The sequence below is a fragment of the Danio rerio genome, chromosome 4, assembly GCF_052040795.2.
Source record: "Danio rerio strain M-AB ecotype USA chromosome 4, GRCz13ab, whole genome shotgun sequence".
Taxonomy (NCBI): Eukaryota; Metazoa; Chordata; class Actinopteri; order Cypriniformes; family Danionidae; genus Danio; species Danio rerio.
This window is the reverse complement of record NC_141024.2, coordinates 69,020,991-69,037,961: the sequence shown is the minus strand read 5'-3', so window position 1 is coordinate 69,037,961 and position 16,971 is coordinate 69,020,991. Positions and strand designations below refer to the sequence as shown.

The 16,971-nt window shown below is 37.9% G+C and overlaps 1 protein-coding gene and 1 long non-coding RNA gene across 3 annotated transcripts; one reads left to right on the top strand and one right to left on the bottom strand.

Annotated features, from left to right (window-relative positions):
* Positions 1-285: 285 nt before the first annotated feature.
* Positions 286-16,854, bottom strand: LOC100332035 (uncharacterized). Of its 2 annotated transcripts, XM_087250053.1 has the most exons (4): positions 16,825-16,854; positions 16,120-16,269; positions 5,350-5,519; positions 286-4,208 (listed from the first exon to the last, which is right to left on the bottom strand). In XM_087250053.1, the coding sequence occupies exon 4, from the start codon at positions 4,039-4,041 to the stop codon at positions 2,863-2,865; it is 1,179 nt and encodes a 392-aa protein (XP_087106179.1). In that variant the 5' UTR covers positions 4,042-4,208; positions 5,350-5,519; positions 16,120-16,269; positions 16,825-16,854; the 3' UTR covers positions 286-2,862. The 2 variants fall into 2 exon arrangements, with proteins under 2 accessions (XP_087106179.1, XP_087106177.1); XM_087250051.1 differs by lacking the exon at positions 5,350-5,519.
* On the top strand, positions 5,736-16,271 carry LOC148682370 (uncharacterized). The gene is made up of 2 exons (XR_015943021.1): positions 5,736-15,101; positions 15,417-16,271. It is a non-coding gene; the product is annotated as an uncharacterized LOC148682370 (long non-coding RNA).
* Positions 16,855-16,971: the final 117 nt, after the last annotated feature.

Here is a 16,971-nt window from a genome sequence, read left to right as displayed (position 1 = left end):
TAAAGGAAGAAACCAGCTGTTAGAACAACCTTTGTTTTTAAACATGAATATCACGAAAGATGAAAATGTAATATATTATAAAAAATGGTGGCAAGCTGGAATTAGGCAAGTGAAGGACGTGCTCTATGAGGTGATAAATGATAAATTGAAGACATGTTATCTGAAAATGAAGTGAATGAGGGGAAAGGAACACTTGTAAAACAGCTTGAGGATTTAAAAAGAGCAATACCACAAGAATGGGGTGAAAGAATTGAAAAATATAATGAGAACATGACTCAAAAAGAATGGGAGAAAATTTTTTTATTTGGTTACGATGTTAAAGGTTGCAATATGACTGTTTTTAATTTATGTATAACAATTGTAAAGAATGTATTATGGCAAAGTAGGGAATATTTTTTTACATTTTGAAAAAAGAAAAGTAGATGTATGGATTTTATTTAAAAACAAATAGAAAATGTCATTCAGGTTATTACGGGAATATTTCTTATTAAATGACAAAGAAAGTGACTTTATAGAAATGTTTGTAGCAGAAAATACAATGTTAGAGTTTAAGTTGTATATAACTAATGAACCTTATTGTAAAATGTAACCGATATTAATTGGAAGTTGATTTTATTTGAGATTAATGTTGAGATTAATTACTCCTTATTTATGACCATTGTTATATGAAGAAAAAAAAAACCTTAAAACCCATTTTATTTAATTTCTTATGTTCTGTATCAAAGATGTGTCTTTTGCCAGAAGATTATCTATTGCTTTTCTCTTTTCATTTTAGCCACAAGTTTGCTTCTTTTAATCGAATTTATGAATATCTTGAACCACATAAAAAAAATAATAAAAAAAACATAATGAAAAAGGTCTTCAAACCTTAAAGTCTAAAATAACTTCTTAATGTGAGGGGAAAGTCTTCCTTCTCTAAAGGGCCCCTTCTCCTTGCTGTGCCTATTGCACAAAAAAAATTAATGAATATATTCAGCACCCATATCTGGCAAAAACATATTCTTGGATTTCTGGCTAGGTTTTCAAGTTAAATGTTTCTAATTACAGCAAGGGATTTTAGGTGTATAAATTAGAATCCCTTTATGTCTTCCTACCAGTATGTTACTCAGTGACTCGAGTCTTGGTGTGCTTTAATCGTTCATCTTGTGACGTTGGTCAGTTCGGTTAAATACTATTCTTCCTTCAAATGATTTAAATGTCCATCATCTGTGAATCAAGTCAAGAATTTTTACCAGCCTCTCAGAGTTCTTTGTTAGGATCTGTCAGATGTTACCCTTCTTTCAAATGGAGCTAGTGTTGACCCATGGAAATTAACATAGCTTTTCCCTGATGTTCGCTTGATGTTTTTCCTAACTTTTCTTTGATGTCACTCCAACCTTTTGCCAAAGTCTTTGTTTCACTTTCCCAGAGATTCCTATAATAGTTTCTTTACTGTTTATCAGTCCTTTTTCTTTCAGATCTCTTGATGCCCCGTCATTGAAATGTACATGACCGCCCTGTTTTCCAGAAAGATTTTAAGTTTCGCCGGCGGTGGTGTTTGAAACTTAATCCCCTTTTCTTTCAGAATTTTTCTATACGGGACTATAAAACATGTACGAACAGAGAGAGATATCTGCCATGTCCCTTTGAAGTCGGCAGAGAGTACTTCAGGACTGTTCTGTGGAACGTCCCAAACTCGTTACTTGTCAGCAGGAATTTTTTTAGGCCAGACTTTTTGTCACCGAATGACCTAAATTCCCCCGGAAAATTGAAACCAGATCATTTTCATGGAATGTTGAACGAAATGTTTATCTCCAGCATATATGTTACACTTATATAACTGCTAGACATGCAGATGAACCTGTCTCATACAGCTGCCATTGCACGGCTCAAAGACACTTTGTAGAGTGCAATTTAGCACAACTGCCTCTAGGAGTCACCAATGGAAATAAAACAAACACACACAAGAAATGTGCATACGCCAGGCATGAAGTTGGGTGGATCTGCACACATTCCCACATTATTTCATCATTAGTAAAGCAAAGTTTTTAGGTTTTTGTGTTGATACATGAGGCCCCAGGTTCATTGTTTTGTATTCCAGGAAGAATACCACTGCTGATCTAGGCTGTGCGTCAGCAGGTGGTTTTGGTCCGAGTGCCCGGTGACACTGTTGGATTTTAAGGTCCAATTCATCAAATAACAGCGCCATTATAATAATCGTTTCCATCAAGTCTTGGATATTATTCCCTTCGCTTCCTTCCGGGATGCCAAAAATCTGAATATTATTGCTACGGAGCGTGTTTCTAGATTTTACAGTTTCTCTTGTAAATTTTCTTGAATTTGGATGATTTGAGCATTTCTTTCATCTCAGCAACGTTCTTCTTAAATTCTCCAACTCGCTGCTCCGCTTCGTTGACCTTTTCTGCCGTTGTGTTAAGGTCCGTAATGAGGCCATAAAGTTTTTGACAGACTTCTTATTTAAAGTTACTTAGTTCCATTTTCACGTCTTTTGCGAGAGAATCTTGGAAGGCGGTTAAATCGGATTTTATATCCATCCAGAAAGTTTTGATGTCTGTATGTATTGCTGCAATGCAAGCTGACAGGCCACATCAGCTATCCCGTCTGTCTCAGATTTTTCATCTGTGGATTTCCATTTTTTTCAGGTTTCAATGTTTGTTTTGTCTTAGCCTTTTTGTTTTTGTCCCCCTCCATGTTACATAAATATGGTTTAGGTTATCATATATGATGTAAAAAGAGGGATTAATGCCTGTGTGTATGGTAGTGCTCTTTCTAGGCTGCTACACTGTCGACACCATACCAGAATCCATCCCATGTGTCTCTGAAGCTGCCCAGAATGAGTGAAACTGAAGACACTGATTATGTCTACGGTTTCTCTCCAGTGTGAATCCTCTCATGTGTTTTCAGGGTTCCTGAGTGAGTAAACCTTTTGCTGCACTGTGAACACTTGTACGGTTTTTCTCCAGTGTGAATCCTCTGGTGCCGTTTCAACTCTGCTCCAAGCACACATACTCTCTCACACCGAGAGATCTTCATGTGTTTATTACAATGTGATAAGTGGCTGAAACTCTTTCCACAATGAGAACATGTGAATGGACTCTCTCCAGTGTGGATCCTCATGTGTTTATTAAGATATGATGATTGGCTGAAACTCTTCCCACACTGAGCGCATGTGAATGGTTTTTCTATCGTGTGGGTCATCATGTGTCTACAAAGCGATGATGATATCATGAAACTCTTCCCACACTGAGTGCATGTGAATGGTTTCTCTCCAGTGTGAATCATCATGTGTAGATTAAGGTGTGATGATTGGCTGAAACTCTTCCCACACTGAGTGCAAGTGAATGGTTTCTCTCTAGTGTGGATCCTCATGTGTTTATTAAGGTATGATGATTGGCTGAAACTCTTCCTACACTGAGCGCATGTGAATGGTTTTTCTATCGTGTGGGTCATCATGTGTCTACAAAGCGATGATGATATCCTGAAACTCTTCCCACACTGAGTGCATGTGAATGGTTTCTCTCCAGTGTGAATCATCATGTGTTGATTAAAGGATGATGATTGGCTGAAACTGTTCCCACACAGAGTGCAAGTGAATGGTTTCTCTCCAGTGTGGATCCTCATGTGTAGATTAAGATGTGTTGATTGGCTGAAACTCTTCCCACACTGAGTGCATGTGAATGGTTTCTCTCCAGTGTGGATCCTCATGTGTAGATAAAGGTTTGATGATTGGTTGAAACTCTTCCCACACTGAGTGCATGTAAATGGTTTCTCTCCAGTGTGGATCCTCAAGTGTAGATTAAGGGATGATGATTGGCTGAAACTCTTCCCACACAGAGTGCATATGAATGGTTTTTCTCCGGTGTGGATCTTCATGTGTCTATAAAGCGATGATGATTTGCTGAAACTCTTCCCACACTGAGTACATGTGAATGGTTTCTCTCCAATGTGGATCATCATGTGTTCATTAAGGTATGATGATTGGATGAAACTCTTCCCACACTGAGTGCAGGTGAAGGGTTTCTCTCCAGCGTGATTCCTCATGTGAATCTTCAGTTTGCTTTTGCTTGCCAAACTCTTTCCACACTGAGTGCAGGTAAAACAACTCTTGTCTCTCGCTTTTAACACACCATCAGTCTCTAAATGAGTTTTGTCCTCAATTTTGACAAGATGTTCCTCCTCTTTACTCTTCTCATACTCTTTAATTAGGTCTGAAATAAAAAAGTTCAGCTTTTAGTAAATCATTAAAACTCTTATTGAATCACCTTAATTTTGATGCAGATTAAATGTAAAAACAGCAGATCATATTTAGATTGATCTTTTCATTTCAACCTCCTGGGGTCCATTACACACAAACACATTTAAGCAGATTCTTAAATGATTAATACCAGATCATTTTGGTCATATTGATGAGACATAAATTTAAAAAAATGTAAATGGCCAGTTTTTTTTTTGTTGTTTTTTTTTGTATATATTCGTAATCACATCAAAACAACATGTTTTTGTAAAACTTGTAAAGCAGATAGGGAATGCTTTCTTATTCTGTGCCTGACTTGTAAACCTGTCAGGAAAAAAACAGCTGAATCTCTGAATATTTGCCTCACAGACATATCTGCATAAAGCCTTAAATCTGCACCTTTAAATGACAAATGTTTTCTGGTTTAGTAATCTGCATGTAACAAATGCAATGCAGAATTCTAACACTTTGAACTACATAGCCTTGTGTGAAAATGTTTTCCCCCAATAAAACCACTTTAATTTATCACACTGGCTTCAAGTTCTCTGGCCACACCCAGACCTGATTACTACCACACATTCACAATCAAAAAAATCTTCTAAATAGGACCTTTCTGACAAATAAATTAGACCAAAACAGCCTCAAAAGCTAGACATCATTCCAAAATCTAAAGACCTTTAATCACAAACAAGAAAGAAAATACTTGTGTCAAGAGTAAAAAAAAATAAAAAGAGTGAACTCAAATGTAGAAAAACAACAAGTCTTTATTGAGGAGTGAGTCCTGGAAAAAGTAAATATCAAACAAGCGGTTGGGTGGCGCTGAGGAATTGCCGTGGGGAAAAAACAACCAGACACTGGCTCACCAGTAGTGCTGGAAACAAATACAGGGTAAGTAAAATATTATTTGTATACAAACAATCGAAAACATTCTCACAAACATGAAGGGAAATGATGTGGTATAAACAGAAAAGGAAAACGAGAGCTCCTGTGACTGCAAATAAAAGCAGATGATGAGATAATTTGTAACCCAAAACAGGAGGAGAGAACAAACACGTGACATACGGTGACAGTACCCCTCCCTTAAGAACAACCCCTGGCATTGCCTTAAGACTCACTATGGACCTGATGGAACTCATCAATGAGAAAGCGGTCCAGAAAATTCAGAGCCGAAATCCAACATCTCTCCTCTGGACTTCCAGTCTACTCGTTTCAGATGACTTCTCTACCTATCCTCCTCACATCCAGAAGCCAGTGCACTGTGCATGTAAGTGCACCCTAAACCAGCCTGGGAGGCAGAGGAGCAGAGGTTAAGGGCTGCAGGGGGGAGAGAATAATTGGTTTATTTGAGAATACATTCCTAAATATTCCTAGCAAATGTAATAAATGTGGAAACACTTGTTACATAAGCGCAATAAATCGCACTTCTGCAGCGCTTGTTTGAGAGTGCACAAGAAGATCTGCGCTTGAGCAGCAAATATTTGAGGGGGCGTGCAAGAAAGTTTTGTGCACGAGCAGGGGAAATCGGTGCACAAGCAAAGAGATTTGGATACAAGCTTGCAGGCTATTACATAAATGCGATCTTAACTTGTAATACTGCGCTTACAACATATGTCACTGAAATAACGCCACAAGTAGTTGATAGATGTGTGAAAAAAAAGGCCTGCCGCCACAGCTGGAAAAAATCCTACAAGAAACACTGGATTTTGAAAAAAAAAGGATGAATGTTTTTAAACTTGGAGCTTAATTTAAGTTGTAACAACACTGGACTGAGCACCTTGATAATGGTAAATGGTCTAATGAATTTGGGTCCCAATTTATGGGAGGAAAGTCAGAGGAAAGTCTTTGGAAGACAACCAGACTTTCTGACCACACATGTATAGAGGGGGCAGACGCTTCAGTCCTATTGCCAGCCCTTTTCTGGTGATACTCCATGTCTAGAGGCATCTCTGAATGAACGAATACATGAGGGAACAATGTCATCTGGTTCTTGGGAAGAGAGTACACTTTTTTTCACAAGGCCACCATTTTAAAGAACGAAAGCTAGGCTGGGGTGAGAAAAAAAACTTAAGTATAGGATCAGCACTGTAAACATTGCAACAACATGCTGTGGACTACAAACCTCCAGCTGTTGCTGCGATTTCAAAATGCAAATGGTGTAAACATCACTTTAATATCATTCAGTTCAGTTTAATTTAAACAATTAAAAGCAGGTTAGGTATCAAACTAAATTACAATCTCTTTAAGAATAATACGCTTAAGTGTCCTCCTAGGATTCAGTTCATGGCACCAGGTAAACACAGTGGGGACCATTCCTTGCTTCAGCCTATGTAACCGGGTGAGCGACAAAACATTGCAGTCCTCTGTAGCACACCCCTCGTGTTGTCTGTAATAGTGTTGTCACGGAACTTAGGTTTTAAACACGTTAATTTCTCGCTAACATTTAAGTGCCACTCTTAAACAGTGCTGATTTGGCATAGTGTTCACTGGTGCCCACCAGAAATGGCTGTGATTAAGATATACATCCAGGTACACAATGTTCCTGAGTGACTCCAGGGGATACTTCCAGGATTCTTCCCAAAGCGGCCTCGATTTTGCTTTTAAAATGGCGGCCTCGAGAAATCAGTCTACAGAGGGGGCTGGTAGCCTAAGCAGCAGTGAAAGGGAGACAAGCCCATAGGCAAGATGGGAAGGGAGTTATATGCATATTTGACCATGGTTAATCTGAAACTCCAAGATAATGGCAACGCAACGCAAGACCCTCTCCAGTCACAGATTAGCTTGCTCGGCCTGGCCATTGGTCTGTGGGTAGTGCTCGTGAGAGAGGCTAGCAGTTGCCCCCAGCTGTCAGCAGAATTCTGCCCAAAACATGGACACAAATTGGGGACCCCTGTCTAAAACCATGTGAACTAGAAGGCCATAAATACGGAATACGAAGATCCAAAACAATGGCTGCTGTCTTCCTCGATGAAGGTAATTTGGGGAAGGGAATAAAGTGAAGCTACCTTCAAGAATCTGCCCACCACAGTGAGGACTACTGTGTTGCACAGGATGGGGGTAACCCAGTGACAAGCCAACACAAACTGAACAGTGTTCCACACCATTTAGAGGCACCAGAACCATTATTTTTGAATAACCATGATTAACCCAAGGGTGCTATCTGCTCCTGGATGGCAGGCTAGCTCAGATGAGTGACCCCTACATAAGACATACCTGTACAGCATCTGCATAAAGGCTGGAATGTGCACCTTTCTTCTTGTGTGCTGTTGGGTCATTTTCATCCAATCTGGGGTGATTTTGAGGCTTAATTTGACCAAAACTTTCTCTGTGTTTCAGCAAACAGATTGATATTAAGGGACATCTTATTTTGACATATTCTGGGAAAATGCTTTGCAATAAAAAAATAAAAAAACTATACACTCTGGGCAAATTTACTCCATTTTCGTTATATTCATAGCTGCGTTTTTTCCATTGGCCTCTATTATGACCAGGGCTTTACCTTAACTTTTTTTAATCACCGGCCACTGTGGCTAGTTGTTTTCCAATGTTACTGGCCACTAAGCATTTTTACTAGCCACAATTTTGTTGTTGGGAAAATATATTTTATATGCATAAATTTGATGGTGACATGCTAAACTTACTTGATTTAAATTTTGTGTTATGTCCACATGCTTCCAAATTCATTTCACTTTTTGTGTGTCGAGTATGAGTTTGCTCAATGAGCATGAGCAAAGGAGTCATGGTTTCATAGTGTTATACTGCAATTAGTTTTTATTTCACATGACTTTTTTAGAGCTCAAAATTAACGATGTACCAAATTTATCTCTATAACCACACGAAACAATAATTATTTTTAGCCACAAATTTTTAATGTGTCAAAACAAGCAAAATATAGCTGTATACTGTACTTTTTATTCAACAAAACATTTCTTAAAAAAGAAAGAAAAGCAATTGACTTTTAAAAAATAACTATTGTCATGTATCAAAAATATGCACAGTAATCTGTCATGGCTAAAGATCTCTCGGATCTTTTAAATATTAATAATTAAACCATTTTAACAAAAATAAAAGCAAATAAAACCGTATGCAAATGAAAGCAGGTGAAACATACCGTATGTGATAATGAAAGGATGATCACATAGACACGGTTAACTTTAGGCCATTTAATAATCTGTTCAAAGTGAAAGCAACCGGTACTGCTTACAAAAAGACACATTTTAAGCTCTTAAAAGCATTAGGACCGTGGGTGCATGTTCATCACATTTTGTCTAGTTTATTTGAAAGAGAACCGATTGAACAGGGTTGCTTCACGATTCGGGAGCACACACGCGTTAAGCAGTCGCGCACATCACATCAGCTGGTAGTGCGGGTGATCAACATTCTCTCATTCGGTATTCACTTGCTTTCTTCTGCTCGCATGATCACAATTATTTTACTTCTCGATTCTAAGATCACATTGGCACCCATATTGGGGCATCCTTTTATTGCCGGACCCCGCTTTTAGGAAAACTAAAATTTAAAAAAAAAATTTTAACCAGCCAAAGTGGCTAGTGGGATTGTCTGTCTAACCCGCCAAAGCTGAAATCTACCCGCATTTGGCGGGTTGGCTGGTGTTAAAGGGTCACGAAACACCAAAACACATTTTTTGAGCTGACAGTTGTATATGTGTCCCACACTGCTAAAAACACTATTAGGACACCTATATTTCACTTAAAAGTGTAAATTGGTTGTTTTTGCGTTATTTTAAGCAAATTCGTACTTCCGGTTTGAAACGAATTTTTAAAGCTTCGTCACGGTCATGACATAATAGCCTGTATTCCAGCGTGCAGACTGGACGTCTGTGCCAGAGTGTGTCTTATTACGTCTTACAGTGTGATGCATTAATGCATGAGTAAGGCTTGGTTCAAACCAATCAGCGCGCTCTATTGTGCAACTTCATTAATATTCATTAGTGTCACCGTGTTTAAACGACAGAGACGCCACTTTGTGTTGGCAAAACAAGCGTGAAGTGTTGCTTTTATTGTTTTCTGCCGTTAAGTTTTGTTGTCATTTTCTCTCTGTGAGAGCTTATCTGGAATCACGTGTGGATAACAGTGTACGCGACGCTCGACAACAATAACTTACTTGTCTAAGGAGGATTATTGTTTACCTGAGAGCTGTTCTCATCTGCAAACGCTGAGATCCTGATTCGCTTGTAGTCTTCTCTTCATAAAGACGCGGCTCTAGTTGCTGGTGATTGTCCTGTCTCTACAGATTTGGTAAGTGAGCGACCAGTGCTCTTTGTTTATTCAGTTTGTTCGTATCGAACTAAGTTAACTATTGCACTGAGTGTAAACATGTTAGCACCACAACCAAACTTTAACCTCGTGTAGGGTTTTTACCACATTTTGTGACCGGAATAACACACTTTCTGACGCTACCTGCCGTGTGCATCTAAGTTTCCGGGAAATGCGGAGGCTTTTTTTCTCTCATTCGCCGTGCGGTATCAAACATTGCATGAAAAATACACGCTTAGAGCAGATCCTCGAATCAAATATCTTGTTTGTCGCGAGGGGCATGAATGAATTCCCTGAATCAAAGAGCCAAACTGCAGTTAAAGTCCACCATTTAATAATTTGGCAAATAATTCGACTACAGATGTCCATGTAGGTTAAACACCATCACTTTCTCATGTGTGTGTATTTTGACTCTGAAACTCGCGCGTGCCCAAATAGACACTCCCACACCCTCCCACTTTAGCTCCTCCGATACTCCTCCCTAAACAGAGCTGGACACGCCCACTTTTCTGACTTTTTCCAAAGTAGAGGTGTGAAAACACCCTGCTGAAACGAGGGGGTTTCATGGCCCTTTAAAGTAAAGCCTTGATTATAACAACAATTTTTTTTTATTTATTGCAAAGCCATAACAGCATATAATCATGCATTTATGATTGTTGGTGTTTTCTGTGACGACAGTCAACATTGTTTAATTTGTCTCCACCCATGGGACGACAAAAAGGAAATGGGTGAGAGTATAAAGGAGGAGGAGGAGAGTTGAAGAGGGCAGCATTATGTGGTGTGTAGAAGAAAGAGAAGTTAACTGAACTGTAACAGTGCAGGGAAACGAGTAGACACCAGGTAGAGTTGAGCAGTGTAAACTTAACAACTCGCTGTGAGAAACAAAAAGCTAAAGTATGTATTGAAGCAACAGAGCAAAGACCGCTGTCTTGTTACTGAAGTGTTTGTGACGTCTGTGAACGAGTGCATAACCAAAGACTTCAGTGCAGTGTGTCCTAAACAAAATCAATTTACCGATTCATCTTGCTGACATGGAGTCAGCTGCAGAAAGCCTTCATTACGCAGTCGACAGTGTCAGAGATTCCTGTTAGGCACCCGTGGCTGCTACTCACCAGCTGGGTTTGACGACGCCCTCAACCTTCACATCCACACCTCCACATTCACCATTCCCCTCTCATTTCCCTTGACCCCTCCGCTCCGTAGATAAGCAAAAGTTTTTGTTTTCTTTACCCTAATTCTCATTTTGCTTCTCTTGTTTTGTTTTCTCCTCTTATTATTTTTATCATTATTATTTTTCCCCATACTCAAATCTGATAAATCTGCTGGCCTGAAATCATTTGCATTTTTTTCCTTTCACTTTCATTTGAGTTATAAGTGCTGAGGGTTTTGCGTTTCATTGTGATTATGGTTATATTGTTTGTTTTGGACTTCCGGTTGGAGCGGCACCATGTAAAGACGCAATCTGTTGAGGTCCTCACATGAAACTTAAAATTTCATTTAATATTGCTCTTATCCTAAATACTATTACCTTAAACCTACCTATACCGGAAAATAAGTGTTTATAAGTGTCGGAGTCTAGCTGGTTTGAGCGTAATTCAACTTAAATCAGAATGAGTAAAGGCCAAAGCAACTGTAGGGAAGCGGAATCCGTTCCTAGCCTCCATGCTTATGCTAACCCCAAAGTGCAAGCTGCATCTACTCTCTTACTACTCTGGAAAAAGAATGTAGTATCGTGAAAAAGGAGTTGGCTCTGCTGAGAGACCGAAGCGTGGATCTTGAGGAGAGGTCTCGCCACTCATATCTCTGCATTACAAAAGTTACTGAAGGACGGGAGCATGGCAGACGCGTGACAAAATTTGTAGCCGGCCTCCTGAAAGATACCATAAACCTTGAAAAGACTCCACTACTAGAACAGGCCACACTACACTCTACGCAGCAAACCAGTGGACGACAAGAAACCGACACTCGCCTTTGTGAAAAGCCACTACTTTTCTGAAAAAGAGGATATTTTGAAGAAAGCCATTGAAATGAAGGCAATCATGACAGTACACTTTCCTGTCAAAGACAATACAAATGTTAATGTCACTCTCTGTTTAACTTTTAAATTACCACTTTAGCACGTTTGTTGTTGTTATTTCTAGTTCTCAAGTATATTTAGTCTATAATGGGGAAGCTTTGTAGTAAAAAATTCAAGAGCTGTTCAAATGTTTTTTTTTTTTTTACGTGAGGTCCCATATGGTCAGCTAGTTAACGCCCCATTCACACAGGGCTTCACTTTGAATGGGTGACATCTGGGGCCTGTTTCAGTAAGGAGGTTCAAACAACTCAGAGTTTAAACTTGAACTCTGAGTTGATTTACCGAGAGATTAAAAACTCTGAGTTTTCGGTTTCAGAATAGCTGATCTGAGTTGGGTCAATCAACTTCGAGTAGAGCAACTCAGAGTTAAGCGCGCACACCGTGACTTTAAAAAGGCATTATCAATGGAGCGCAGACATTACGAGTGACTATGGCAATATCTTATAAAAGAGATCACCATTTATTTCTCCAGCTGAACTTGATGTTCTCATGCAAAGTTATAGCAAATATGAGCGTATATATTTGAAAAGAAGCAACCATCAGTGAAGAAGAGACAGTTAGCGTGGGAAAACAGCTGTTCAAGTTAATGCCTAATTTAACTTTTTAAGTATTTAAATATTTAAGTATAATAAAATAAGTAATGTAATTTGTGACGTTTATATTTTTTTTCTAAACTTTTTTTATACATTTATTAGTTTTAAATGATTTAACAGTGCACTTGTGTGTCTGCCTTTTTTATTGATCAAGTGATAGAGGTTAATATAACATTTAGAAGGTAAGCAGTACTAAAAATAATTTTTAGAAATAATAATAATCCCATTAATCTAGTTACATGCATGTCGAAGGTGAATTTAATTATTTATTTAAAAAGCATAAGCCATTCTCGTACAGTTCTTCTGTGTGTGACTAAAATGTAGGCAATAGCTGTGTTTCCATCCAAATATATTACATAAATGTATGTGCAAAACTGGAATATTGCATAAAAGATGCGAATAAAATTCCATCCAACGAGTCAAAGAGAAAAAAAATCATCACTTCCTGATTAAACTGGCACCAAATATCAACAGTAAAAACAGAATTTACTGTGGTAGAAGAAGCTGCGTCAATTTATTCTTTATTTAGCTTAATTAATGTACTTGCGCCTCGATGTCAGAAGACAATGCTGAAACACAATGAACACGTGGGGGCGTCTGAAGCCATGAGACGCGGAGACTCTTGACACGCTCCAGACGTTCGGAGGTAATTAATAATATACACTAATACTGAAACAGTTCAGGCATTTTAGAATGACTAAAACAATATTTAAGACGTGTTACAGTGTGCTCAGCCTGCTGGTTTGTTCATTTACACACATTTTCATTATCATATGATCATGATCTTTTTTTAATGTACATACTGTAATTTGTTCAGTAAAAGTGTTTCCATCATAGTTTATGCGCACATTTTCTATCGAATAAAAGTTTATCCTACTGAGTTATGCGTGTTTTTTATGCATATTTAAAAAAGTTATGTGCATCATGACATTTCTATCAATCGTTTTTATGCACGTATCCAAAATAAGCATAAAAATAGGTGGTCGGAGACGTAAGGCTAAGGCGAGAAATACCACTTCATCTTTAAAAAAGAGGAGGAGACAGACAGAAACTCTGAGTTTAGAGAATAAAACCTGCTTCTGACCAGGTTAGATTCACAGAGTAAGTTACCACAGTAACTGACTCTGAGTTAAAGTTACCTCTCTTTCAGAAACAGGCTCGACTTACCCTGCTTTCTCCAGTTTAACAAACCTGCCATTTTGAAACGGAAAACCCAGAGTTTCTCTCATTTCAGGGTTAAAATACTCTGAGTTTTCAGTTAACCTCCTTTCTGAAACAGGCCCCAGGCGTTGCCGAACTGCATTACTGACTAGCTCAACTTTTCAAGCGCAGACGGAAGCGTCTACCAATCAGATCGTTGTATGCAAATACACCAGCTAGACAGTGGCCTATTGCTGACTGAATTTTATTAGCTGACGCTTCTATGACAATTGATTCAGCCCCAACTTCAGACACACCTTCAGTCAAGCGTTGACGCTAAAACCCTGTGTGAATGGGGCGTAAGAATGGGAGTAGCTGTAAGTGTGTGCAAGTTAACATGCAAAGTTTCAATATTGTGTTGTTTCATGTTTATAAGTGTATGTGCGATCACCCCTTTTTTTTTCTTTCCTTTCTCCCCCACACATCCCCCTACATACAAAACCCACAGATACCTTTCGGATGCTTCCGTGACAGCCCTCCATAAAATAGGTGGAGTAAAGACAAACTTTACGAGTTGGAATGTGCGGGGGCTAAATCACCCAGTGAAACAAAATAAGGTGTTTGCATATCTTAATAAGTTAAAATCTGATATTGTATATTTACAGGAGACACATCTGTTGAAAAAAAAGACTATTCTAAACTTAATAGAGGAGGCTATACACAAATATATTATTCAAACTTCAACAGCAAAAGTAGGGGCATTGCTGTACTCATACATAAGAATGTACAGTTTGTTTTGGAGTCAAATGTGTTGGATAAAAATGGCAGATACATAGTAATCCAAGGTTAACTTTTTAACATGTCTGTGGTCCTGGCCAATGTGTATGCTTCTAATTGGGACAATGAAAAAATTTCCAGAGATTTATTTTTAATTTTGCCTATTCTTGTCACACAATTTAATTTTAGGAGGCAATTTAAATTGTGTTTTGCACCCAATTTTGGACTGCTCTAGCTCTTCGAGTAATACATTAAGTTAGCCAGCACAATGTATCAACTCCTTCCTTCAGACATATAATGTCCTGGACAAGCAGTTACTTCCCTTAATGTCAGAAGCAGAGTATGGTAGTATTGTTATTTCAGACCATTGTCCAGACTCACTAAAGCTATGTTTTCCAGGCAATGTAATCCTCCAACGTACATGGTGGTTTAACTCAAGACTCTTGGCAGACGACGATTTTGTAAAATTTATTGATGCTCAAATTGATTTCTTCCTTAAGACAAAGGAATCCCCAGAGATAAGTTATAGCATCCTATGGGATACTCAGAAACGTGTAAATACGAGGACAAATTTTAGATTAAGCTAGTGCAATTAAAATTTAAATAGTGAAAGTCAAAACGGCTTACAGAGATTATAAATAAAATTAATACAATTGATCAGCTACACTCAACATCACCTTCCGAAGAGCTCCATTAGAAAAGACTCCTTCTGCAAGCAGAATATGACTCCCTGACAGATGAAAATGCAGAGGATCGCCACATAAGATCACGCCAGATTCATTTTGAACATGGGAAATAAGCTGGCAGGTTATTGTGTTACCAACTGAAACAATCCTCAGCAGCTGGTTTTATAGCAGCAGTTAGGAAGGATGATGGCAGTATTATTACTGATCAACAGAGAATTAATGATCAATTAAAAAACTTCTATAAAACTCTTTACAGCTCTGAGGTAAACAAGATTGAACGTATTGAGAGCTTTTTTTATTATTTAGAATAACCATCCCTCTGTGATTTAGATTAGTTGGCATTAGAAGGAAATTTAACACCTTCTGTAATTGAAAATGCTTTCAAAAAATTGAAAACCGGAAAAGCACCAGGCCCCAATGGCTTCCCCTCCGAGTTTTATAAGAAGTTTACTGCCAAGCTAACACCCCTGTTGAGCAAGGTATTCGCTGAAGCTCTTGTTCCGGAATCACTTTTTCCTTAGATGCCCATAAGGCATTTGATAGAATAGAGTAGATCTATTTTTACAGCGCTTAAAAAAATTGGTTTTGATCCTAGATTCTGTTCCTTGGTTAAAATTTTATATTCCAGGCCCCAAGTATCGATTCAAACAAATAATATTATTTCTAAAGGCTTTCCACTCTCTAGAAGAACGAGACAGGGCTACCCTCTGTTCTTTGACATTGCCATCGAACCTCTTGCAACTGTATTAAGGAACTCAGATGGCTTGCAAGGAATTTTCAGAGAGGGACACAAGCATAAGTTCCTGCTATATGCGAATGATCTTCTTTTTCTGTCAAATCCAGATACATGTATTTCAAAAGCTCTTACAATAATTTCAGAATTTGGAAATGTTTCTGGAGACAAAGTCAATCTAGCAAAGAGTCTCCTTTTCCCTATCAATGATAGAGCACAGCAAATGTCCTTCCAATTCTTTCCATTTTCAGTAAGTCCTGATAAATTTGAATAGTGAGTGTGACACGCAAATATAAGGATTTGTTCAATAATCATTTTAAAACGGCATTAGTGCCCAAGGACAAGAAAAAAAACAAGAAAAGCAACAACCTTAAGAAGGTAGAGAAAATGGGAGACTAATAATACATAAAATCATGACAAAAGACACAAGAACAAGTAACAAGAAAGAAACTCATTCCTGTCTTTCAATGAGTGCTTATGTGCATTTAGGAGAACTAGGCAGCACACTCAGGGCTGCAAGATGGATTTAATTTAGTATTCTTATTATTAAAATATATCTGAATGAGGATCAAATGACTGAGTTGGTCTTTGAGAATAAAAATCAACCTGTTTGTTCTTGCAGATCTTCCTGTTTGACTGTGAATGTTTCTTCAATCTTCACATCTTCACTCTCCTCTTTAATAAACGCCATCTTTATAACAGTGTGAAGATCAGTCGCTTCAGCAGGAGTTTTTCTCTGTGTTTGGACACTTTATCCTGTTTAAAATGAACAAAACAATAAAAAATGTCCTGTTTAAAATAAATAAAACAATGAACAGAAACAAAATAACTTCTCTTCATCACTTGCTTCAACAGTTTCTTTATATGAGAGTCATTAACAAACAGAAATCAGATAAGTCTGATCAAGAAACAATAGCCACTGATCAGCTGATTAAAACTAGCACTCCATTTCTTATATATAGTGATGTATATTTATAATGGAATGACATTGTGCTATTCAATCAAATAAACTTTCATTAAAACACTTATTACACACTTTTACTTTATTCAAGTATCTTCTTAATTTGTTTGTTTTATTTATATTATTGTCTGTTTATAGCACTTTTTAGCACAAGACAAATTTCCTCTCCGGAACAAAGAGTTTATCCTATCTTTATTCAAAAAATAAACCTCATTACTGTTTTAGTAAATAGTACTACGTTGTATGAGGGTTAAAATAATATTGTCAACAGGTACATAATTTAGCACTGCATGAAAACACTGAAACTTTAATCAATCGCTTTATATAAGGCTAAACGCTTTAAAACAAACCTTTCTCCAGTTGAATCACAGCGCGAGAGCGGCGCAGGCTTATGACGTCACATCTCACGCCAAAATAAAAGCCTTTTTTTTTTTTTTTTTACTTTTTTGCCACTTACTCTTAGTCATGAGTCATGACTTATTATATATAGTTTTTCT